Source organism: Ovis aries, chromosome X, assembly GCF_016772045.2.
Source record: "Ovis aries strain OAR_USU_Benz2616 breed Rambouillet chromosome X, ARS-UI_Ramb_v3.0, whole genome shotgun sequence".
Classification (NCBI taxonomy): Eukaryota; Metazoa; Chordata; class Mammalia; order Artiodactyla; family Bovidae; genus Ovis; species Ovis aries.
The window spans coordinates 69,922,767-69,949,107 of NC_056080.1; the positions used below are offsets into that span (position 1 = coordinate 69,922,767).

The 26,341-nt window shown below is 37.0% G+C and overlaps 1 protein-coding gene across 1 annotated transcript; it reads left to right on the plus strand.

Annotated features, from left to right (window-relative positions):
* Positions 1-2,223: 2,223 nt before the first annotated feature.
* LPAR4 (lysophosphatidic acid receptor 4) lies at positions 2,224-16,239 on the plus strand. The gene is made up of 4 exons (XM_004022215.6): positions 2,224-2,511; positions 4,774-4,823; positions 6,159-6,260; positions 12,073-16,239. Exon 4 carries the CDS (start codon positions 12,150-12,152, stop codon positions 13,260-13,262), a length of 1,113 nt encoding a protein of 370 aa, XP_004022264.1. The 5' UTR covers positions 2,224-2,511; positions 4,774-4,823; positions 6,159-6,260; positions 12,073-12,149; the 3' UTR covers positions 13,263-16,239.
* The last annotated feature ends 10,102 nt before the right edge of the window (positions 16,240-26,341 follow it).

Here is a 26,341-nt window from a genome sequence, read left to right on the forward strand (position 1 = left end):
TAAGGAGAAATGAAGGCAGATGAGTTGAAAGACTGAGGAATATTAATCCAAAAGGGAGAAAGATAATGAGCTGATCATACAGACAAATAGACAGTGACCATGACTAAAATTTCCTTGTGGCTCAGTTGGTAAAAAATCCGCCTGCAATGCAGGAGACCTGGGTTCAATCCCTGGGTTAGGAAGATCCCCTAGAGAAGGGAAAGGCCACCCACTCCAGTATTCTGGCCTGGGGAATTCCATGGATTAGTCCATGGGGTTGCAAAGAGTCGGATAAGACTAAGTGACTTTCACTTTCACTTTCTATGACTAAAATTTGATTTTAATCATTGTGGTGCACCGGGTTGCTACAATTAAGCCATCTGGCAAAAAAGCTCTTATCATACTTTTTTTTTTTTCCTCTTCACAAACCAGTTTCATTTTCCCCTCATCTTATTCTACACCACTGCATCTGATCACTTATTATCTGGCCCCCTGAAAAGATTTCTCCTTGTTTTCTTGTATTATTTAAACACCAATTATCTATCAAAGTCCAGTTTGAATTCCACTTCTTCTGGGAAGCCCTTCTGGCCTTATCCATGGGACTTCATCTCCATCCTCTGATCCATTACAGAACTTACTTTCCATATAATGAGTTTAATATTTTTTGAAATTTCCTTTGGTATCTCACCCTTTCATGTGTCTTGTGTCCCTAGCTAGGCTGTGAGGCATTGTAGTACAGTGACTATGTCTTTCTCTTGTAGATTGATAAATATGCCAAGGACTGATACAGGCTCAGAGTGGGTGAATGATCATTTGTGGAGACATAGCCAATTCTGCAACTGACAGAAATAGACATACCTGAGATAAGTGGAGAGGGGAACAGAACGAGCAGAGACTGGGAGTGGGGGAGAAGGAAAACAACAGAGAAAGTGTTTTTTAGAATCAGTCACAAATAATAAGGCTAGTATCAGCTTCACACTTGCTTGCTAGCTTGACTCAGTGAAAAGTCACAACTGAGCTATAGAAAGAGGCAGAATTAATAAAGACGAAGCATGCTTTATTTGGGAAGCAACTTAATTATATAGACCAAAGTTTTAAAGCAGTCAGAGAGTCCCTCAGTTCTCCAGGAACACCACTTTGCCCAGAGTAAGAAAGCATCTTGTCCCTGGCCCAGGAGTTTCATTTCAGAGAAGGGGGAGGGGTGGCTGCTGGTGGTAGCATTGGCAGTGAGTGGAGATAGAGGAAAGGATGAAGGGAGCTGACAGAAGGGAAGAATTAGTGAGAAGTTACAGATGAGTGAATGAATTTCTGTAACAAATTCAAATCAAAGAGAGGGAGAGAAGGAGGGGAAAAAAATAAAAAACACAAAAAACAGTGTGAGCAACCAAGGTGGTAAACCTATAGGAAAAGAACTTGCCCGGGGGAAGTAGGTATACAGTTGAAGATAAGTTCTCATTATAAACAAATCGCATCTGTATTATTTATTTTGGTTTTTAGCAAAACTCTGAAAAATCTCGTAGTAATTAGATGTCCTTCCAGGAAGATATTTAAGCAAAGTGTAGACCCTCTTTTTGCCACAGAACACTCCCTAGTACATGGAAGGTGGGTACTAAAGCTCTGGGACCTGAGCATATCTCCATCTGAGGGCACTTCACTGGCTTAAGTAAGTGAGTATAGTATTAAATTTCATTTTATTGTGGTGGTGGGAGATTTAATTTTGCATAGGTAGGAGTGTATTTTGCATAGGAGTGTATTTATGGTACCAATCACTTTGCCTTTCCCTGCCCCTATTATTATTAATATTGTTATTGCAATTATTTTAAACAAGTTGGAACAAATATGGGCTGCTCAAAAGTGAAACACTCCTCCCAGTTTGGAGTTTCATCTCATCCTCCTCATTAGAATTGTAAGGGGATGGGAGAAGATAGCAGTCCTGCAGCAAAGACAGGCACACAGGATTTCTCAGAGGATTTATTGCCCAGGGAAGACATTTTTTTAATATTGTGAAGTGGCACTTAAGCCGCCAGTTCTTGACTGTGAAAACTGCTTTTCCTGGGCAATGCTCTTTAAGGAAAAACTTCTTCAGTCCAGTGATTGGTGACTGAGGGAACCGTGGAGCACAGAGGATTGGGCGGGATCTTGGCTCCTAATAATGCCTTCTTATCCAATGAAAAGCATTTCCTATTGAGACCCCCAAGAGTTCCCCAGGCCCTCCGCTCAGGCCCGGACTTTGGGCCTTTTCTTGTGTCTCGGTTTTAAAGGCATGCCAGCTACAGCATTCAAGAGGGCCGTTCCTTAACAAAGGGAAAGAGATAAATGTAAATAAGCTCACATTTTCAGAAGGAGCAGTTTGCTGTAAGAAGCTGCAGCAGCCAGAGTCTGTTACTTTGGGCTGGGATAAACTTTCCCTGTAAAAAATAATAATAGATCAAAATATGCACTTCTAAAGTGCGAGTTTCCCGTTTACATGTTTATTAGCTAATTGTCTACAGGCATGAGCACACTCTCTCATCTAGCACACTCTTTCTTGGGGTAAGTCTCTTTGAGAAAGATTTGATTCGGGCGTTTGGGGGTGGGGGATGGCATAACAAACTTCAGTGGAAGCACTGAGGCTTTGAGGGTTTGGGGAAAGAAATTAGATTACAACGCTGAAGTGCTGAACAGGGATCTTCATGTTGAATGGTTACAAAAGAGGATTTTCTATTGTTTTGGCAGTAATACTGTTCTAGTGGAAGAGATACAATATTTTCAGGCTGTTTCATGTTAACGCAGTTGTCCTAAAAAGCTGATTTAAAATCACAGAGTAAAGGAATTTATAAATTTCTTTGGCTAGCTTTATATTTCTTTGGTTTACAATTGATTGTGAGCTAATGTGGCTTCTATTATGATGAGGTTTCTTCTAGTAAAACTATACAGCAGCATGTCTTTGATGCCTAATTGATTGGTGGAGAATGTGACATTTGCTTTATTGAATAATTCATGAATAATCCATAAAGGAAGAAACACAGTTTAATTGAAAATTAATTCTGGCATAAATGGAATTTGCTCTTATATGTGAAATTAATTACTGTTTTCCAAACAAATTCAATAATGTAACATTTAAAATTCTCTTCTTGTATATCCTGAATATTTTTAAGATTTTTTTTTTTTACTTACAAGATTTTGTTGAATTGATAAATATTATATTTTAGTTACTTTGTTTTAGGAAATTGAGCACTGTAATTTATTATTCCACTATGGAAAGGACCAGACAAATTCTAAGATTAAAATATTTCAGAGCTTAGTTGGGTTGTTCATTTTGCTACCTTATCAAATTATACCAACTTTCTTTTTCCTTAGCTAATATGAAGAAGACAGCAATAACAACCTAAGCTCCAAATTATTCAGTGGCTTTGAAAAGTTTATTTTTCAGAACAGAATTTCAAATAACATATCCCATCAACATAGACTGTAAATTATTTTGCCTTGTCACAGATGAAATGTGCTTTTGCTGAAAAAGATGAGTTCAGCTAATACACTTGATGGCGGCTATACTCTAAAGCATCTCCTGCTAATCGGAGTTGCAAATGAAAGCCCTATTGGAACAAGCAGACCAGCCTTTCTGGATGTATACTCACAAAAGTTAAAAAGAGGGCTAGGAATATGACTTACAGAGATAGGCTAAGTTTAGCTAAAGCTTAATTTATTCAGTTCCATCTGACAGAAACTGTAATGAAAATTGTTGCCCTTACTGTGGTGTGGTCAAAGATTAATTGTGTAGTTGCCTTTTTTCTGTCTATGTGGTCATTGGGTATAGTCTACACTTGGCCTTTTTAATGGAGAGGAGGAAGCATAATAATGTACTTGTGAATATTAGTACTAAAAATTGGGAGCTTAATAGGAATTCACCTACCATGGGTTATCCAGTCCCATTTTTGGTAGATAAATGATTGGTTATTAGAGCAAAGCATAAGATAAATAATCTACTGATTCCTTAGAGTTATGTTCTGAAGTATTTCAATAATCTTATATTTTGAAGAGAGGTGACTGGGGAACAGGTAGAATAGGTCAAGGATTAAGACCTAGACGATTAGGGCTGATATGAGCATGAGGAAAGAAGAGGAGGAAAATGAGGGTATCAGGGAGACTTTACCATGTAAATGCCAGCTTGATCTGTGATTCTCAGGTTCTGATAAAAATTAATAATATTTACTTCTGATGTTAAATCTAAACTATGTATGGTAATGGATATTGACTAGACTTACCATGATAATCATTTCACAATGCATACAAATATAAATCAAATCATCATTATGATATACACTTTAAACTAATAATATGTCAATTATACCTCAATTAAAAATAAAATAAATTAGCAGTAGTTTTACTGAGTCTAATAAAAATTAATTCCCCTTATCTCAGACTTTGAGGGATTAAAATTTTTATTTGCAGTGACAAATGGGAGCTGGTGAAAACAACCGATAGGAGGGAACAGCCAGTAAAGTCACACTGCCATGACGCCAGTTGAAGGCTGCTAATAATCAAGGCAAAGATGGAGGAAAATGAGAAACTGAGGACCAGAAGGGGCCTGTGACTTGGTCTCACACAGTTAGCTAGTGATGGGGCTGGATGTGGCTACATTGAATTAATACCAAGTATGAAAACTTCTAGGTATTTGAACTTCTTAGTTTTCTTTGATTCTAAACCAAAGAAGTTTTTTCTTTATAATCTGTGTCAATTGTGAAAGCCATAAAAGAAATGTTAATGGTTATTTCTTTAAGATAAACCAATAAAATAATATTAATTTCTTTCTAGGAACACTGGTCTCTGGAGGAGTGTGAAAATCGATTCTCCTTAATGTTAAGGTGATCTCAAATATATTTAAAATTGTCTCATGATTTTATTTTTAAGTTTTGATTTCTTTAGATTAGAGAAAAATTATTTCAGGAGAGTTCAAGCATAGCAGTCTACTTTGTTTTGTTTAGGCCACCTTCAGAAAGGAGTGAGATGTGATGATAGTATAAGTTTGCCACTTTACAGGCAGTAAGTGCTACTTGTAAGAATACCATTGCAGAATATTTCTGGTTCTATACAGTTATTTTAGGTAGAATTGTGATTTGAAGATGTTACAGATATGCTATATTAGGTTGCCCTAGGACATCCTAGTAGAGGCAGTGGTGACTGTCAGTGTGCTAATATCCAGTAATTGAAGACTTGCTCATATGACTACAGTTCAGAGAAGGAAGAAATCCAGCTGGACTAGGGATGCAGGTTAGAGACAAGGCAGTAAGGTCTCCACAAGTTGTTCCAGTCTTCTTTTTTCTTCGCCTATCAAGGCTCCTGCTCAATAGTAATAGTCATTGCCAGGGAAAAAGAAAGCAGAAAAACAACAACAACAACAAAACCCAAAGAACCAATACAACTTCAATCAAAATAAAGAAATCTCCTTTGTTCAATTATTTTTAATATAAAGTAATCTGAGTAAACTCCAGAAAATAGTGAAGGACAGGGGAGCCTGGCGTGCTGTAGTCATGGGGTCACAAAGAGTCAGACACATCTTAGTGACTGAATAACAACAACAAAAACAATTACCTTACAAAGTGGAAGAAGTATTTTATGCCTTTTGTCACTAGTTATCCTTAAATGATTATAAGTTACATAAACTCATGGACTTCATGTGTGTTAATATAACTAATAAAATATGACATAGCAGTAACAAGTTTCAAAAATAAAATGTTATCAGCAACTCTGTAATAATGAAATTGAAAGCATTTATATACCATTTTTAAATGTGTTGGCTCTCATTTACTCTGATTTATATTATATAATTGGAGAAGATAGTGGCAACCCACTCCACTACTCTTGCCTGGAAAATCCCAAGGACAGAGGAGCCCAGTAGGCTATAGTCCATGGGGTCGCAAAGAGTCGGAACGACTGAGAGACTTCACTTTCAGTTTTCATTTTCATGCATTGAAGAAGGAAATGGCAACCCACTCCAGTGTTCTTACCTGGAGAATCCCGGGGACAGCGGAGCTTGGTGGGCTGCCATCTATGGGGTTGCACAGAGTCAGACACAACTGAAGCGACTTAGCAGCAGCAGCATATCATATAATCAATTTTTTTTACCTTATGATTTTGGTATACGCTTTATTGAAAAGTTCTTTCCATGATATGCTATTGTGATCATTTCTATTTCACAGCATCCACTGGAGGAAATCTCTAACCACAGTACCTCCAGAAAGTTCATTGATCAACCAAGTCTTGGATAAAATTGGTGCCAGAATTTGGTTTGAACTAATGTGGTGAGTACCACTGTCCTGGTAATAACTCTGTCTAAAATTCTTAATTTTATTCTCCAACTTTTTTTTTCTAACCAGTGTTTCCAGTTTATTACAGATTATATGATTTAAAAAATCCAGAATGTATGGAAGAATTGTATTTGTTTATTGTAATCCAGGCAGATTTGGGGTGGAAAAATATTGATTCTTTGGTTTAAACCTTCTCTGCCACTGGTATATACCTTTAGTAATGAGAGATGTGACTTTTGTTCATATTATCAGGATCAGTATTCAAGTATTTCAGATGAATTGATATGCAAATTGGTAGCTAATTTACTTGTTCAAATATGTGAAATAAAGTCAGATTCCTAGCTGGCATGTATGAACCTCACAGGATTTGGAAATAGGTTCTTTTAGGAACACCTAAAAATTTCCTCAAAATGTCTGGGGCTTCTGCTAAGATCAGATATTAAGTTTCAAGACTCTAGACAATTTCATAATATTAGGTTGAACAATTTATCTACAGTTGTCTTACTCTATAACTTACTGCTAAGGAAAATTCTGCTTTAGTAGGAATGATGAGCTCTTTGACACCATCATATTGAGCACTAAACCACATTATTTTTCAAATATTAGACTGTGTTATCAGATGAAAGGTTAGTGAGAGACTAGAATAATTTTTTGGTGAAAAAAAAATTAAGTTAATCACCAAGGATAGAACTGCTCAGATTAGGATATATGTCAATTTCCTGCTCATTTCAAATAAAGCAGGAGGACAAAACAGTCATAACAATCTTAGTGTGAACCAAATTTAACATAAAGAGATTTCTTCAAAAGGATATTTCTTGTATAAACAATAAATGAGGATAAAAATAAAATAAATAAGGCTTATTAATCTAAACATTTGACACAGGCTTGTTTGAGATGAAACCTGGTAGAGATGAATTTCCCAGCTCAGTTATGGAGTGAAACATTTACCAATGGTTTCCTCCATATGTAATTTTATATGGCTAGGTTGTGTTTTGAAAACTATTATGAAACAGTAACCAGTGCACAGAAACATCAATTGAAACCATGTGTTTGATTGTGACCTGTGCTTGTGACTTGGCCTAGAAGATTTCCTTAAGGAGTCTTTTCTGTTAGCAGCCACTCGTCTGAGGAACGGCAATCTGGACGTATTCCCTATTACTCCAGTGGGATAGTTTTAATCTATATTTTTGCAACATTTTTGTATTTTTTAGTTTGCGTCACTGCTAAATATTTATAGACAAAGACCCAATAAGTTTCAGCTTCCTCTGAAAACTATTGTGGCAGTGTTCCGAAGCTTCGACCAGAGTAGAAAGAGGAAATGACTCGGGATCAGAGGCATTCTGATCTGACCCAAGCTCATTAAAAAGGGAGCCAAGCAAGGAAAATTGAGTATTCTCTTCCTTTAAGGTCTTGTCTCCCTGAATTTCAGATTGTCTTCTGTAAGGAACAAAAGCAAGTCAGCCTTTCTGGGCTACTGGGAATATGCCAGAAATTAGACCTTTGTTTTCAATATATCATCTGAAAATTTAGCACTTAGTAAAGTGATTTAGATATTCATCTTTACAGGAAAAAAAGGGTTAACTCTACTTCCTCCAGTAGCCCCAAAGACCCCAAGCATGTTATAGTTCGTTATCATTAGAAATTTTTTATAAAGGAAAAACATTGTGAACACTACTGTGAACTGTCTGAACTGGCTCCATATGTGTAGGTCAAAGTTAAAAATTCATGAAGGTCAGATTTCTTTTTGGCCAACCTCCAGGTGACTTGTTTCCTGCTTGTTGTCACTGAAAATACATCCACTCAGCACTCTGAACCCCTAGGTGATTAGTTTAGAATAATTGGCTGTAAAGGTCCTCACAAGATAATAGTCTAATGCTACTTACAGTCAAAGATGTAATTAACTGTATCAGTCTAATTTTTCTTTTTCTTCTTCATCTCATCTGAAGCTCAAGTGTTGGCCCTTTGCTTCCATTCAGTACACAATATGTTAGCCATTTAGGAAAATCTAGTGGTTAAAAAAACACTGGTTATTTCAGTGGAAAGAAAGGAAAGCCAGTCAGAAAACAGATCTTGTTTCTCTTTTTCATTGATTTTTTCTTCAGAATTAGTTTTGAGTCAAATGCCTCTCTGATTTTTTTTTTAACCATAGCTCAGTGGGAAGATATTCCTTTTGGTACACATTCCTGGATTGTCCTGTTATGATAAAATTGTGTAGTTAAGGTCAAAATTCAAGGGAAGATTTCTGAAGTAGAGTGTTAGGAGGTGTTAGGAGGAAGATGTGTTACTAATATGAAGTTCAGCATACCAAGAAAGACAGAGACATAGGTGTCCAGCTGTGCTAGATGAAGGAGAATGAAAAAACTCCTGTAATATTTCTTTGTGGTTAGGTAGGACTGAATGCTGGGCAAGCTCATAAAGCTACTCAAAAACCCTGTTGAATCTTCCTAGCCTCAGCTGTGAGGCTCAGAGGTAATGTTTATACAAGGAAGAGAAACTGTATAGCCAAGTTACAGAGAGAACCAATGTCTGAATCAGAAATAGAACTCCTTGCTTCCAGTGCTGTGTTAAATCCTAGCACCACACCCTCTCTGCCAGACAGCAAAAGGTGCTGTGTGTTTGAGTAAGGGAAAGCTGTGAATAGGGCCTTAGTGACAGTTTTCCCATGCTCTCTCTTCAGGATTGGGACTGTAATGTCTTATTGTCTTTGGTCCTTTCTCTCCCACAGAATTTGGTTATGCAAAGCAGAAGAACAGAAATGCTAGGCATTTGCAGACTGTCTGCTGTGGATATAGTGTATATGTTCTGAGAGATATAAAACTGAATAGAAAACTGGGGAGCAAAGCTCAGCTATTTGAAACATGCCATCCTGGGAAGTACAAAATAATACAGAGCCAGTGAGCTAGAAGTATGCTCTGTAAGGGGATCACCAGTGGGCAGACTGGAGGGACTCTGAGCAAATATAGAAAGTCTTCTATTATGAAAGCATTTTCCAAATAAAATTTATTGACAGTACTTATTGTAGAAGGCAAATACAAGCAGATCATAGTGAATTAGGGTTGATTTTAATGTTAGGGGTTTTTCAGTCTCATAATTTCTTTAGATTATGTGATTTTTTAAACATAAATTTATTTATTTTAATTGGAGGTTAATTACTTTACAATATTGTATTGGTTTGCCATACATCAACATGAATCTGCCACAGGAATACATATGTTCCCCATCCTGAACCCCCCTCCCTCCTTCCTCCCCGTACCATCCCTCTGGGTCATCTCAGTGCACCAGCCCCAAGCATCCAGTATCATGCATCGAACCTGGACTGACGATTCATTTCATGTATGATAGTCTACATGTTTCAGTGCCATTCTCCCAAATCATCCCACCCTCTCCCTCTCTCACAGAGTCCAAAAGACTGTTCTGTACATCTGTGTCTCTTTTGCTGTCTCGCATACAGGGTTATCATTATGTCAGAGGGATATTTTTGACTATTTTGATTTCTTTCAGCAATAAAAAAAATGACTTTCAGGCTAATGCATGTCGGGTGTAAACTAGTATGTAATGTGGTTTAAACAGTTGAAAGCTACCATTGTTTTCATTTCTGCCAACCCCTTGGTGAAGCAATCTGTAGAAACTTAGATTTATAGCTCTCAAGGTGAGGTTTGAACTCCATTGACTGAACTTTTCCTGGCTTTTTGTTTTTATTTTTCAGATTAGATTCATTGACCTTAAGCAGTCATTGTGTACTTTTTTTTCTGAGAAAAATGGAAGAAGTCAGATGAAGCAAGGTAGAGAGGATGGAATTACAGTAATTATCTTCTGAGCCCTTAATACAAATTAGATGGAAATAGTGATCTCTCTCCAGCAAGGTCTTCTTTTTTGTGTGTTCTATTCTTCCTTTTCTCTCAGTTCTATGTTTCTTTCTCTGCTACTTTCTTTCCTATCTCCTCTTCTGCTCTCCCCATCTATTTTTATTTCTTCCGTGTCTGGCTTTCTTTTTCCTCTTGGACCTTACTTTGTCAAGATTCTTACTATACTCTGCTTTCATATATCAAGGTCACTTCTGGCAAAAGTTGAGCTGGCTTTTGAGTTGAGCCATTTCATATGAGATGAAATGGCCAAGAAGGAATATGACCTTACAGAAGTGTTAGACTCAGGGGAGGCACTCCATAAAGCTTGTGAAATGAGAATTCAGAAACAGCCCACTTCCAATTTTAACTTTAAACTTTAGCTATTAAAAATGCCAGTAATTTTTTGCACTCTGTTTTCTCCAAAGTCAACTCTCATTCTAGGCACTACAGTGAGTGAATTTTTTTTTTTTTTCTTCTCTCAAATCATGTTTTCTTCCCTCAGGCCAAACACTGGTCGAAGTGACTTCAGACCTCTATATCTCTGGCAGGTTCCTCCTGCCACTCCCTTTTCTGTTATATATGAGGCCCTGTGTTCTGTTCCAGGAGCTGGAAAGAAAGAGTGACATAAGGAGGAATCAATTCAGAGAAATGGCTTTCACATTTTAAAATATAATCATGTGCAAACTCATTACTGGGTATGTCAGGAACAAAGACTACTTTCACTCCATATCCTCTTCATTGAAAAGAATTCATTCAGCTGCAGCTTATTCACAGTGCATTATAGAGCATTCAGAAGACAGTCCTCCAATGGCAGCTGTTGACCTAGGAGCATGTTAGTAAGATTTCTATATGCACCTTTGAACGACATTGGTTCAGATATTCAACAAAGATAATTAGTCAGTGACCTCCACGCGTACAAGAATGGCTGTTCAACTCAAATCTACCTTTCATATTTCACTTGTATTTAGCCAGAAAAGGCTTTATTGACCTGGCCCATTTTAAAAGCTAAAAGCATGAATGTAACTCATGGAATGGGCAGTGGGAGAGGGAGTAGGACAATATCCAAGGCTCAAGGTATGGCATGAAAGAACCTTGATAAGGGACCACAATCTGATAAGGGACCACAATCTAAAGGAGAGAAACACTGTGATTGTCATTTGAATTCTCTCTCTATAAAGGCATTGTAATGGAGTGTAAAAAGTTTCAGCCAGAAGCTTTAATGTACTGAGGAATTCCTGCTCTCTGAACCTGTATTTTAGAAGAAAAGGTGAATCAACATTTTAATTCAGGAGTTTAGTTATAACTTTTAAAAGAGGTTTTCCTGGAGGTCCCATATCCACCTTTAGTCTTGTGCAGTAGAACTAACACTCAACAATGAAGTTTAGTAATACCAGAGAGTAGACAATATAATTTAGAGAAGCTTAATAATCCTCTGGTTAGGAATTTAAAAAGAACACCTGAATTCTGGTTCTGACTATACCATTTACATGTTCTTCCAATTCTGACATTGTATTTCTAAATTATGTAAGCCTCAGCTTTTGCTTCTGCAACATGGTGATAAATTCCTGCCTTGCCTATCTTATGGTGTTCTTATGGGAATCAAATAAAACATGTTTTAGAAGTTAAAAAAATTATACCAATTTCCAAGTATTAGCATTGTTTTAACTATCAGAGTCTCCGTATTCCTACCCTTGCTAGCCTAGGGCTCCGAAGGAACAAATACCTTATTCTTGTGAATTGCAATGCTACAGTATTGTGCTTACTGTCTTGAGTGTGGTCCCTCCTGTTCCTGCAAGATACTCTTGTAGTACCTTTTAATATATGGTAGGTATTCAAAAGGTACTTGTTAAACCAAACTGAATGTGCATGTTATTTCCAGTCTGTGTGAACAGAATATCTTTTACTCCGCAAAAATGGATTGAAGGTAGATTTGATGACTCATTTAATCTTATTTCCCATAGGAGGAAAACATTTCCTACCAGTCTTTAGTCTCAGAGTGCTGAACCCTGCAGCCTGCAGGCCTCCTGAATAAAAGTCCATGGGTGACAGAAGATTCATTGACTTCCAGTTCCAAGATTTAAATTCAAACCTCAGACCCAGGTTGGGCAATTCTACTGCCAATAATACTTGCATTGTTGATGATTCTTTCAAGTATAATCTGAATGGTGCTGTCTACAGTGTTGTATTCATCCTGGGTTTGATAACCAACAGTGCCTCTCTGTTTGTCTTCTGCTTCCGCATGAAAATGAGAAGTGAGACGGCTATTTTCATCACCAATTTGGCCCTCTCTGATTTGCTCTTTGTCTGCACTCTACCTTTCAAAATATTTTACAATTTCAACCGCCACTGGCCTTTTGGTGATACCCTCTGCAAGATCTCTGGGACTGCATTCCTAACCAACATCTATGGGAGCATGCTCTTCCTTACCTGTATTAGTGTGGATCGTTTCCTGGCCATTGTCTATCCCTTCCGATCCCGTACCATTAGGACCAGGAGGAATTCTGCCATTGTGTGTGCTGGAGTCTGGATCCTAGTCCTCAGTGGTGGTATTTCAGCCTCTTTATTCTCCACCACTAATGTCAACAATGCAACCACCACCTGCTTTGAGGGCTTCTCCAAACGTGTATGGAAGACGTATCTGTCCAAGATAACCATATTTATTGAAGTTGTTGGTTTTATCATTCCTTTGATACTGAATGTCTCTTGCTCTTCTGTGGTGCTAAAAACCCTCCGTAAGCCTGCTACATTGTCTCAAATTGGGACTAATAAGAAAAAAGTGCTGAAGATGATCACAGTGCATATGGCAGTCTTTGTGGTATGCTTTGTACCCTATAACTCTGTTCTCTTCCTGTATGCCCTGGTGCGCTCCCAAGCCATTACCAATTGCTTGTTGGAAAGATTTGCAAAGATTATGTATCCAATCACCTTGTGCCTTGCAACTCTAAACTGTTGCTTTGACCCTTTCATCTATTACTTCACCCTTGAGTCCTTTCAGAAGTCCTTCTATATCAATACCCATATCAAGATGGAGTCTCTGTTTAAGACTGAAACACCTCTGACCACAAAGCCTTCCCTTCCAGCTATTCAAGAGGAAGTTAGTGATCAAACAACACATAATGGTGGTGAATTAATGCTAGAATCCACCTTCTAGGTACAAGAAGTCTCTTTAGGTCCAGATATAGTTTCTTCTATGATTTTCCTATGCTTTGAATAAAAAATTTGAAGCTAATGATATTGAGAATAGATTAATGTACTGAATATAGTCAGATACATATATTTGAATGTTTATTGTAATACATATATTGTTTTGTTCAATAATTATAGGTCACATCTAATTACAACAGCCAAAAGGAATTGCCAAACTCTTCTTCTGGGTTGGAAATTCATTGTACCACATTATATAAGCCAATAGTAGCCTTGACTTCAGTGATATAGAGGTTACTTAAAAACTTTGAAAAAATATATTTCCATTCCAATATTTGGTAATTAGTTTGGGCCTATAAATATAGAACAAATTCAGGTTTTTTTCTTAAACAATCTTTTGTGTTACTACTGATATATACTAGTCATTTTTTGCTTTTTGAATTGTCATTGAGTTTTTTTAGTACAAGAATATACTTTAGTTTAATATTATTAATAAAATATCAAATTTTAAAAAGTTAGTATAATGTATTGTATATATTTTAAAAGCAGAAACATAAGTTGTGTTTGTATGAATATTGCTGGGAAGAAATGGAAAATTAACTGGATTTACATATTTGCAGTTACCAGCAGTGTCAGCTTTGAAAAACTTTTCCTTTTTTATACTATATTAAATTTTTTATATGAAATGTCAAATCCAGAAAGCTGCTAAGTATGTGCCTGAAACAGGGCAAAATGGAAAATCACATAAAACAACAAATGTTCATAAAAAACTAAGAGAAATTAACATTTTCTCTAAGAATTTTCAATTATTTTTCTTTTGGGAGACTAATTTTTACAAATATTCCATATGTGAAATTTTGAAGCACAGTGCAACCATAAAGCTGCTGTATTTGTGCCCAGGTCAGAAGCAAATTGAAAAAACAAAAGAGACAAAAGTATAACAAAAATATAAGAATAAAACAAAAAACTTTCTTAAAACTTGCATCAATCATTTTTTGAGTGAGAGAGCAGAGATCTGTAAATTACTTGTGCTTTCATATTAATTTTGGAGCACAATGTAGCCAGAGAGCTGCTGAATTTGTGCCCAGGTTGGGAATATATTGAAAAAAAAATACATAAACCAAACTAAACCAATGCAAACAAACACACACAAAAAGAAAAACTGTAAAATAATAAAAACCACAAAAATATTCCTAACACTTGCATTAATATTTTATTTATTATTTGAGTATATGTAAATTTTAAATTACTGTATTATTTGTATAAAATTTTAGAGTACAGGTAGAAATCCACTACATTTGTGCCCAAGTCAGGACCTAATTGGCAAAAAATAAAAGCAAAATAACTCCTTTGAAGACAAGAACAACAACACACACACACACACAAAACTTACAACTTTTCTTTTCTGAGCATTTTTAAAACTTAAAAGATACTATAACTTTCTTATGATGCTTTGAATTAAAATGGAACTAGGAAGTTACTAAACTGGCATCTGCTTCAGGAGCAATTAAAATCAATATTTCAAAGTATATACAAAGAAACTTTTTGTGACCAACTTAAACAACAAAAGCAGCAAAAACATCTTTAGAATCTCTTACCATTTATTGAATGAAGTATAGATTTAAGAATATTAAAACCTTAAACAAAACTTCTGAGCATGGTGTAGCTTGAAAGATTTGTGCTCAGTTAAGAAGTAGTGAAAATAAATATCCTGCATACATACTACACACAAATACACACATAATTGAAGCACTGCAAAACAAAACCAAAATATTCTTAAAATATGTTTTAATCATTTTTAAAATTATTTAGAAATGTGATAATTTTAAAATGCTAAGACTTCTTAAGTAAAAATTTCAGAAACACATTTTGTAAGTTGCTGAACTTGCACCAGGGAGTGATTTAAAAAAGATTAAAAACCATAAAATAATGACAAAAAATTAAAACTTCTAAAGTGGTAAGCTAATTGTTAAAACTCTTATTAACCTTTGTCTTTCAGATATGTGAAGTTACTCAGTCATGTAGGACTCTTTGTGATCCGATGGACTGTAGCCCACCAGGCTCCTCCATCCATGGAATTTTCTAGGCAAGAATATTGGAGTGGGTTGCCATTTCCTTCTCCAGGGGATCTTCCCGAACCAGGGATCGAACCCGGGTCTCCTGCATTGCGGGCAGATGCTTTACCATCTGAGCCACCAGGGAATCCCACATATATGTAGATTAAAAATACTAAAATTTTAAGATGAAAATTCATGAGCATAATGTAACTCTTAAAAACCGCTAAATCTGTGCCTGGACTAGGAACTGATTGAAAAAAAGGCTAAAACAATAGAAAAATAATAAAACAGAGTTCTTAAAAATGGCATTACTTTTTCCTCACGATCTAAATTCCTAAAAATAATCAGGCATTATATTGTCTTCTGAAAACAGGTTATAGATAGAATATGTAAGGCATTAGATTGAGTTAGATGAAATTAGGTTAAGTTAGGTAAATTTTGGTTGTTAGGTTATATTGTAAGATCAAATTAGTTATCAAAGTATGAATAATCTTTTTGTTTATTTTAGTATTCTTTCTCTTCTGTTTCTTATAAATATAAACTATATGTGAACTTTTGTTTGTGCCCTTGACTCTCAAAATTATGAAATTTTAGGATTATTACACCAAACCATTTAATAGAATATATTAACCAAGTTGACATATATCAATAAACCAATTTCCTACTGTATAATTTCCATATTTAGTTTTGTTTACTTTTCCATATTTCAATTTATTTTAATTTTAAATTTTATAGTTAATATAGCTTGCTAATGATACATTTTTTGTCATATTAACAATGTAACCAACAAAATGTAATGTAAGCTAAATATAAAATTACCTTTTATTTTACATTTAAAAGCAAAAGCAATCATTCAACTGTAGTTACGACTTGGATTTTAAGTGCTTATTAAATGTAATAAAATACACTTGAATTATCTAGCAGTCATACTTCGGTCAAATATTTATTCAACTTGCACTTTTTAGTGAATTATAATTGATATACAATGTTATATTAGTTTCAGGTATGCAGAAGACCTGAATAGACATTTTTCCAAGGAAGATGGTCAACAGGCATATCACATGAAAAGATGCTCAGCATCACTAATCATCAGGGATATGCAAGTAAAATGAGATACCACCTCACATCTGTCAGAATGGCTATTATTAAAAAGACAAGAAACAACAAATGTTGGCAAGAATATGGAGAAAAGGGACCCCTGAACTTTGCCTTTATCTGTGGGAATCCAGAGACAATTTTCTTTTATCTTCCCTCCATCCTTCAGCAAAGAACTTATTAAAGGATATTTGATCTCAAATCAATTCCAATACTTTGTTTTTGAAATTGTCTGAAGACTAATGTACAGTTGCAAAAGGAAAATCCCCAGGTGACTGTTCAGGGATCAAACTGAAAGGTTAAGCTGATTTGTTCAACTTGGCTTTGATTTATTTGCAGTTTATTGCCAAGTTGATGCTTGAATCGGACTTTTCAGGCTTGCTGAAATACCCTAGGATGACTGGGAGGCCTGCGGAAAGTCAGGGGGAAAAATCATCTAACAACAGTGAGATGATTTTGGAAAGAGGTGACTGACTGATCAATAACTAAAACAAGTGGTGGTCCCAGGATAGCAGCACAGGAAATTCCTAGTCATCCTTATGCCTTCTAACTCTCAGGGAAAGCAGTGTCAACATTTCATAAAGTACATTGTATATCGGTTCCCCATGTGATGACAGCAAACACTGCCTTTTCTAACATCATGACCAGCATGGTCAACCCTAGGCTATGTTTTAAATTATAAGAACTTTGTCATTGGTGACCTAAGAAAGATCCTCAGAAGAAATGGGGATATACCATTGGTTTTACATCCTTATTAACCATCTTCCATCTCTGTCTGTACCCCCAAAGCCCAGCAGTTTATGTTTGCTATTGTTTACCAAAATCTTTATCTATGTTTCTTGTGGCACTTTAACATCTTTCCCCATCTCTTACAGAAATAGTACTTCTTTGTGGACCAAAACCAATACATAAATGACATAAATGTCTGCCAAGACAGTGACATATTGAACAGATTTACATTAAGACACCTCTACCCACTGCTTTTAATTCTCACTTTGGTGTTTGTATCTTACAAAAGGAGTCTGGGTAATTCAAATGACTGAAGCAGGGTTGAGATGGGAAGAGATAACTGTCCTTGTAAATGGTAAATCATCTCATGAACTTCAGCCTCCTTCATCTCATGGTAAGGCCTCTGTACTGCCACTCTTTTTTCTCACTCTCTTGACACTACCCTGTATATTACTGAGTCTAAAATATACAGCACCTTCCTCCACACAGTCTTTTCTTCCAAAATTGCCCCCTGATGACTGGGAACACATGCTCTCATTTCATATATACTTGGATTATTTCCCTCAAATGTCTCCTGATCCTGGTGGAATTGGTGAAGTGGTTCTTAAAATATGAAGCAGTTGGTTTCAGTGGAGAAGCCAAAGTACAGATGACTGAGTAAAAATTTGCCTGTATTCAGAGTTTTGAATAGCTATATACTTCCTACTGCTTTACTTCTTTCTCTGTCTGAGTGTCCGGGAATGAAGCTCTTCTGTCCCAAACACCCAGAGAGGTACTGAATCCAGGAAGGTGGAGGAGTAGAGCCAGTGTGAAGCCTAAAATATGTCAGTGAGAGAAACTAGGCAAGCCCTAAGATTGGGATGACTTGTACATCCCTTGTTTTCCATATCATGGTGGAGCTCTGCCCTAAAAGATGAAAAGCTTGTTACAAAGAGCCTTCATTGCTCCCACTGCTAGTCTAGTATAAACTGTCTGCTCAGCTTTTTACCTTCCTCACTCAAGGTCACCATCTTCCTCAGTTGAGATTATGGGACTTCTGGACTAGTCTTGATTCAAGGCAGTTTGAGGTTCTTGGGAAAGTTTGTCTGGGGGAGCGACTCATAATTCATTCATTTACTTTTTCAACAAATTCCTTGAACACCAACCATGTGTCAAACATTTTTCTAGACATTAAGAATGCAGTGGTGAAAATAACAGACAAAAAGTTGTTTCAAATCTTATGTTCTAGACTCAGAGCATGGAGAACTAAAAACAACAACAACAAAATAAGCTAAAAAGTAATATGACAGACTATAATAAGTTTTATGGAGAAAATAAAGTGAAGTAAAGGAGAACACATGCCTGAAACCAAATTTTGAGCTCCACAGCAGTACTAGATTAAAATGTTAAAGATCATAAACATTACAAAGAAAAGGATGCCTCTCTCTAAATAAATTATTTTAATTAAGTTTATGCAATACATAACAATGCATGTAAAGAAGTGCAAAAAAGTTCTGACTTTAAAACATCACATCACTAATGTTTGTTTTTAAAGGGGTTATGCAGACCTGAATTGTCCAAATTCTGTGGTTAGTCTGTCTACCTTTAGCTGTTTATGCTCTTGCCCAAGCCAAAGACCTCAAAAGGCTACTGAAAACCCAGGCATAGGCAACTTTCAGTCATCAAAGCTGATAATGTCATGGCCTCAGCCTCCTCTCCCTTAGGCTTCATCCTAGAGCAAGAGGTTCACTTGTTTTCTCTCTGTTTCTGTCACTTCCTCTGACTCCCTCTCTCTCCACCATTCTTTTCAGGAAAACTGGTAAAGAGTCCACCTGCAATGCGGGAGACCTGGGTTCGATCCCTGGGTTGGGAAGATCCCCTGGAGAAGGGAAAGGCTACCCACTCCAATATTCTGGCCTGGAGAATTCCATGGACTATATGGAGTGGCAAAGAGTCAGACACGACTGAGCGACTTTCACTTTCACTTTAGGGTTTCCCTCATAGCAAGTCAGCAAAGACTCTGTCTGCAATACAGGAAACTTGGGTTCAATTCCTGGATGGGAAAGATCCCCTGGAGAAGGAAATGACAACCCATTACAGTATTTTTACCTGGAGAAACACATGGACAGAGGAGCCTGGCAGGCTACAGTCCATGGGGTCCCATGAGTCAGACACGACTTAGTGAGTAAACCACCACCACTCCCCTGTGAGGCCAGAACGAGTTTAAATAATAACAATAGCAATATTAATGGAGCTATTTCAAATGCTCAATAAGTGTCAGGAAGTAGTACACATAGTCTTATGATTTCATTAATGGTATTGAAACATGTATACTATCATGTCAGAAATGAATTTCCAAACTATGTTTGATGCAGGATACAGGATGCTTGGGGCTGGGGCACTGGGATGATCCAGAGAGATGATATCGGGTGGGAGGTGGGAGGGGGTTCATGTTTGAGAACTCATGCACACCTGTGGTGGATTCATGTCAATGTATGGCAAAACCAATACAGTATTGTAAAGTAAGATAAAGTAAAAATAAAAATTAAAAAAAATAATAATAAAAAAATAAAATAAAAAAAAAGCAGAGACATTACTTTGCCAACAACAACAACAAAAAAAAAGGTGACAAAACTGAGGAATTGGGAGCTTAAGTAACATGCCCAAAGTCATACAGCCAATAAAAGGCAGAACCAAGACTTACATATTTATACAGGCTAGTTAAAATCAGCAGCCGAGAAACTTGTTTTAATATATAATAACTAAGTATCAAATGTTTACTATGTGCCAGACACTATGCTTTGTAAGTTCAGTCTCTCAGTTGTGTCCGACTCTTTGTGACCACATGGACTGCAGCACACCAGGCTTCCCTGTCCATCACCAAATCCCAGAGCTTGCTCAAACTCATGCCCATCTAGTTGATGATGCCATACAACCATCTTGTCCTCTCGTCCCCTTCTCCTCCTGCCTTTAATCTTTTCCAGCCTCAGGGTCTTTTCTAATGAGTCAGCTCTTTGCATCAGGTGGCCAAAGTATTGAAGCTTCAGCTTCAGCTTCAGTCCTTCCAATGAATATTCAGGATTTATTTCATTTAGGATTGACTGATTGGATCTCCTTGCAGTCCAAGGGACTTTCAAGAGTCTTCTCCAACACCATAGTCCAAAAGCATCAATTCTTCAGTGCTCAGCTTTCTTAATGGTCCAACTCACATCCATACATGACTACTGGAAAAACCATAGCTTTGACTATGTGGACCTCTCTCGGAAAAGTAAATGTCTTTGCTTTTTAGTATGCTGTCTAGGTGGGTCATTGGTTTTCTTTTCTTTTCTTTTTTTTTTTTTTACTTTTTACTTTTTTATTTTTTAAATTTTAATATCTTTAATTCTTACATGCGTTCCCAAACATGAACCCCCCTCCCACCTCCCTCCCCATAACATCTCTGGAGCAAGCATCTTTTAATTTCATGTCACAGTCCGCAGTGATTTTGGAGCCCAAGAAAATAAAGTCTGTCACTATTTCTATTGTTTCTCCGTCTATTTGTCATTAAGTGATGGGACCAGATGCCATGATCTTCTTTTTTCAAATGTTGAATTTTAAGCCAACTTTTTCACTCTTCTCTTTCACTTTAATCAAGAGGCTCTTTAGTTCTTTGCTTTCTTCCATAAAGATGGTATCATCTGTATATCTGAGGTTATTTCTCCCAGCAATCTTAATTCCAGCTTATGCTTCATTCAGCCCAGCATTTTGCATGATGTATTCTGCATATGTTAAATAATCAGGGTGATAAGGTACAGCATTGACATACTCCTTTCCCAATTTTGAACTAGTCTATGTCCGGTTCTAACTGTTGCTTCTTGACCTGCATACAGATTTCTCAGGAGGGAGGTAAGGTGGTCTGGTATTCCCATCACTTTAAGAATTTTTCCTAGTTTGCTGTGATCCACAAAGTCAAAAGTCTTGAATATTGATTGGAAGGACTGGTGCTGAAGCTGAAACTCCAATACTTTGGCCACCTGATGCGAAGAATTGACTCATTGGAAAAGACCCTGATGCTGGGAAAGGTTGACGGCAGGAGGAGAAAGGGACAACAGAGGACGAGATGTTCGGATGGCACCTCCAACTTGATGGACATGAGTTTGAGTAAGCTCCCGGAGCTGGTGATGGACAAGGAAGCCTAACATGCTGCAGTCCATGGGGTCACAAAGAGTTGGACACGATTGAGCAGCTGAACTGAACTGAACACAGTCAAAGGCTTTGGCATAGTCATGAAGCAGAAGTAGATGCTTTTCTGGAATCTTGTGCTTTTTCTATGATCCAATAGATGATGGCAATTTTATCTCTGGTTTCTCTGCCTTTTCTAAATCCAACTTGAACATATGGAATTTCTCAGTTCAAGTATCGTTGAAACCTAGCTTAGAATTTTGAGCATTACTTTGCCAGTGTGTGAGATGGGTCCAATTGTGCAGTAATTTGAGCATTGGCATTGTCTTTCTTTGTGACTGGAATGAAAACTGACTTTTTCCAGTCCTATGACCACTGCTGAGTTTTCCAAATTTGCTTTCATATTGAGTGCAGCACTTTCACAGCATCATCTTTTAGGATTTGAAATAGTTCAATTGGAATTCCATCACCACCTAGCTTTGTTTGTAGTGATGTTTCTAAAGGCCCACTTGACTTTGCATTCAGGATGTCTGGCTCTAGGTGAGTGATGACACCATCATGGTTATCTGGGTCATGAAGATCTATTTTGCATAGTTCTTCTGTGTATGCTTGCCACCTCTTAATATCTTCAACTTCTTTTTAGGTCCATACCATTTTTGTCCTTTATTGTGCACATCTTGTAAGAAGTGTTCCTTTGGTATGTCTAATTTTCTTAAAGAGATCTCTAGTATTTCCCATTCTATTGTTTTCCTCTATTTCTTTGCATTGATCGCTGAGGAAGACTTTCTTCTCTCTTCTTGCTATTCTTCAGAATTCTGCATTCAGATGGCTATATCTTTCCTTTTCTCCTTTACCTTTTGCTTCTCTTCTTTTCTCAGCTATTTGTAAAATCTCCTCAGACAGCCATTTTGCCTTTTTGCATTTCTTTTTCTTGGGGATTTTTTTTTTTCACCACCTCCTGTACAATGCTACGAAAATTTTCCCATAGTTCTTCAGGCACTCTGTTTATCAGATATAATCCCCTGAATCCGTCTGAAAGCCTACAAGACCTTCTAGAACTAACACCTAAAAAAGATGTTGTTTTCATCATAGAGGTCTGGAATGCAAAAATGGAAGTTAAGAGATACTTGGAGTAACAGGCAAGTTTGGCCTTGGAGTACATAATGAACCAGGGCCAAGGTTGACAGAGTTTTGCCCTGAAAACACAGCAGCCATGGCAAACACCCTCTTCCAACAACACAAAGGATGACTCTACACATGGACATCACCAGATAGTCAATACTGAAATCAGATTGATTATATTCTTTTCAGCCAAAGATGAGGAAGCTCTATACAGTCAACAAAAATAAGACCAGAAGCTGACTGTGGCTCAGATAATGAACTCCTAATTGCCATATTCAGACTTAAATTGAAGAAAGTGGGGGAAACCACTGGACTATTCTGGTATGACTTAAATCAAATCCCTTAGGATGCTTTACAGATATCTCTTTTTATCTTCATAATAATCTTCTGAGGTAAATGCTCTTATCATCCCTCTCTTTTACAAGTGAGGGAGCTGAGACAGAGTTAAGGAACTTCCCCAAAATCTCATAGATAACAAATGAGTCTTTATGAAATACAGCACTTAACGTGGTAGCCCCTCTCCAGATGAAGCTCATACCTATTGCCCACCCTAATATTTCTACTCTCTCCTCCATACTTGAACTCCAAATACATTGGTCTTCTTTCCATTATTTATTTATTATTTTTTAATTTTTTTATTTTTACTTTATTTTACTTTACAATGCTGTATTGGTTTTGCCATACATTGACATGAATCCACCACGGGTGTACATGCATTCTCAAACATGAACCCCCCCCCTCCCACTTCCCTCCCCATAACATCTCTCTGGGTCATCCCCGTGCACCAGCCCCAGGCATGCTGTATCCTGCATCGGACATAGACTGGCGATTCGTTTCTTACATGATAGTATACATGTTTCAATGCCATTCTCCCAAATCATCCCACCCTCTCCCTCTCCCTCTGAGTCCAAAAGTCCTCTCTACACATCTGTGTCTCTTTTGCTGTCTTGCATACAGGGTCATCATTGCCATCTTTCTAAATTCCATATATATGTGTTAGTAAGCTGTACTGGTGTTTTTCTTTCTGGCTTGCTTCACTCTGTATAATAGGCTCCACTTTCATCCATCTCATTAGAACTGATTCAAATGTATTCCTTTTAATGGCTGAGTAATACTCCATTGTGTATATGTACCACGGCTTTCTTATCCATTCATCTGCTGATGGACATCTAGGTTGCTTCCATGTCCTGGCTATCATAAACAGTGCTGCGATGAACATTGGGGTACATGTGTCTCTTTCAATTCTGGTTTCCTCAGTGTGTATGCCCAGCAGTGGGATTGCTGGGTCATAAGGTAGTTCTATTTGCAAATTTTTAAGGAATCTCCACACTGTTCTCCACAGTGGTTGTACTAGTTTGCATTCCCACCAACAGTGTAGGAGGGTTCCCTTTCCTCCACACCCTCTCCAGCATTTATTGCTTGTAGACTTTTGGATCGCAGCCATTCTGACTGGTGTGAAGTGGTACCTCATTGTGGTTTTGATTTACATTTCTCTAATAATGAGTGATATTGAGCATCTTTTCATGTGTTTGTTAGCCATCTGTATGTCCTCTTTGGAGAAATGTCTGTTTAGTTCTTTGGCCCATTTTTTGATTGGGTTGTTTATTTTTCTGGAATTGAGCTGCATGAGTTGCTTGTTTATTTTTGAGATTAGTTCTTTGTCAGTTGCTTCATTTGCTATTATTTTCTCCCATTCAGAAGGCTGTCTTTTCACCTTGCTTATATTTTCCTTTGTTGTGCAGAAGCTTTTAAGTTTAATTAGGTCCCATTTGTTTATTTTTGCTTTTATTTCCAGAATTCTGGGAGGTGGATCATAGAGGATCCTGCTGTGATTTATGTCTGAGAGTGTTTTGCCTATGTTCTCCTCTAGGAGTTTTATAGTTTCTGGTCTTACATTTATATCTTTAATCCATTTTGAATTTATTTTTGTGTGTGGTGTTAGAAAGTGATCTAGTTTCGTTCTTTTACAAGTGGTTGACCAGTTTGCCCAGCACCACTTGTTAAAGAGATTGTCTTTACTCCATTGTATATTCTTGCCTCCTTTGTCAAAGATAAGGTGTCCATACGTGTTTGGATTGATCTCTGGGCTTTCTGTTTTGTTCCATTGATCTACATTTCTGTCTTTGTGCCAGTACCATACTGCCCTGATGACTGTGGCTTTGTAGTAGGGCCTGAAGTCAGGCAAGTTGATTCCTCCAGTTCCATTCTTCTTTCTCAAGATTGCTTTGTCCATTATTTAATAAGTGAAACTCATTTTTGTCTTAGAGCCTTTGTCTTTGCTTTTCCCTCTGCTTAAAATACTTTTTCACTAGGTCTTCACATGCTGGCTCCTTCTCATCATTCAGGTTCGAATGCCACCTTTTCAGAGAGGCCTTCCCTGATCATCCAATCTATAGTAGATTTGCAGATACTCCTGTCAGTTTACCCTATTATAATTTTCTTCATAGAATTCACTGATGTTCTTTTTTAATTAATTTGTTCAGTGCCTGTCTACATTACTCTTCATATAATGTAAGTTCCATGAGGGCAGCAATCATGTTGCTTTTATCAGTACAATATCTAGCACATAGTGGACATTCAAGTAATAATTATTGAATGAATCAATATGGTAGATCTGGGATAGGAAACCAGGTCTGCTTGAATTCAAGGCTCTTGCTCTTATACTGTCTCTTCATTTATTTCTTGAAACTTCTCTTTTCCCTAAAGCTCAACATCTTTTCCAATTGCTTTATGTTGACTTTCATCAGAATTTGAACATTGAAGGGCAAATCATCTTTATTTTAAAATATAATTGGAAAAGTACATAATTTCGTAAAGAGACTACTGTAATTACTCTATCTTTTGCTTCTTTTGAGTTTGTGCAGAATCTAGGTGTTCCCAAATATTTTCCCAAGTATTCAAGGAAGAACTCAAAGAAAGGAGACAAATCTTGAACATATTTAAAATTTGTAAGCTATATTCAAGTTCTTAAATAAATGACTCCGCCTTTCCTTTGCAGTTTTCCCTCATTTAGTTTGTACTTTCTGGCACTTCTGAATTACATATTAGACTGGAGTCTTTGATCCATATGGCATACCACATAGCACATAAAGTTGACTACAAATAATTATCTTGTTAATGGTCATTTAGAAAACTCTCTAATTACTTTCAGCACACATTCCCCTAGTTGATTTTCAGTTTATTTCTTTACTGGAAACCACTGCCTAGCCATTAAGAGGGCATGTTTTCATTAAAAAAGAGTAAAAAAAAGTAACAGAGGGAAAAGTGCTATGTGATTGGATGCCATCCAGGAAGTGCATACATAGCTTTAACTGTAATGGAGTATAATGGCAGCCTTTTTCTAGGAGGATCTGGGGCCAGTGCTCACAGATTTCTGTTTGCACTTTTAGTGGGAGAAGTCTGTGCTGGCTTCTCACATAAACTGTGCTGCTATTATCATCTGCCAAGATGCTAACTGAAAAGATTCATTATTTGACATTTAATACCTTGTAAATTATATGGAGATTGTGGTGACTGACATGAACATCTGGAAAGATGGTCAGGAAATTTTTTCCTAGGTAGACTCAAGTAGTCTGAGTGACTGCTTGTTTGTTCATCAATGACCAATTATGCATTGATAGAGAAAAAGTTTATTCTCAGCTACTGGTCAGCTAGCCTCAGAGGAACTGGTATGGCTGGATTTGAAGGAGGGGATGCAAATGAGCAGTGGTCAGTTGGAATTTATATGGAAAATGTATAGCTGCCTGTTTCCTAACAGATGTGAACTGTAAACTGGCCAGGTCTTGAAGATAATGAAAAATCCCATCTTGGTTAAGCCAGAGCTGAATGTGCTTTCAGAGCCTTTCTCACCTTTCCTATTGGCTCTCTCTGCCTATTGGAGAAGGTGCTTTCCTCTTGAATATTGACAAGATGTTATCTAGTTTCTGATCAATGTCTTCAAATT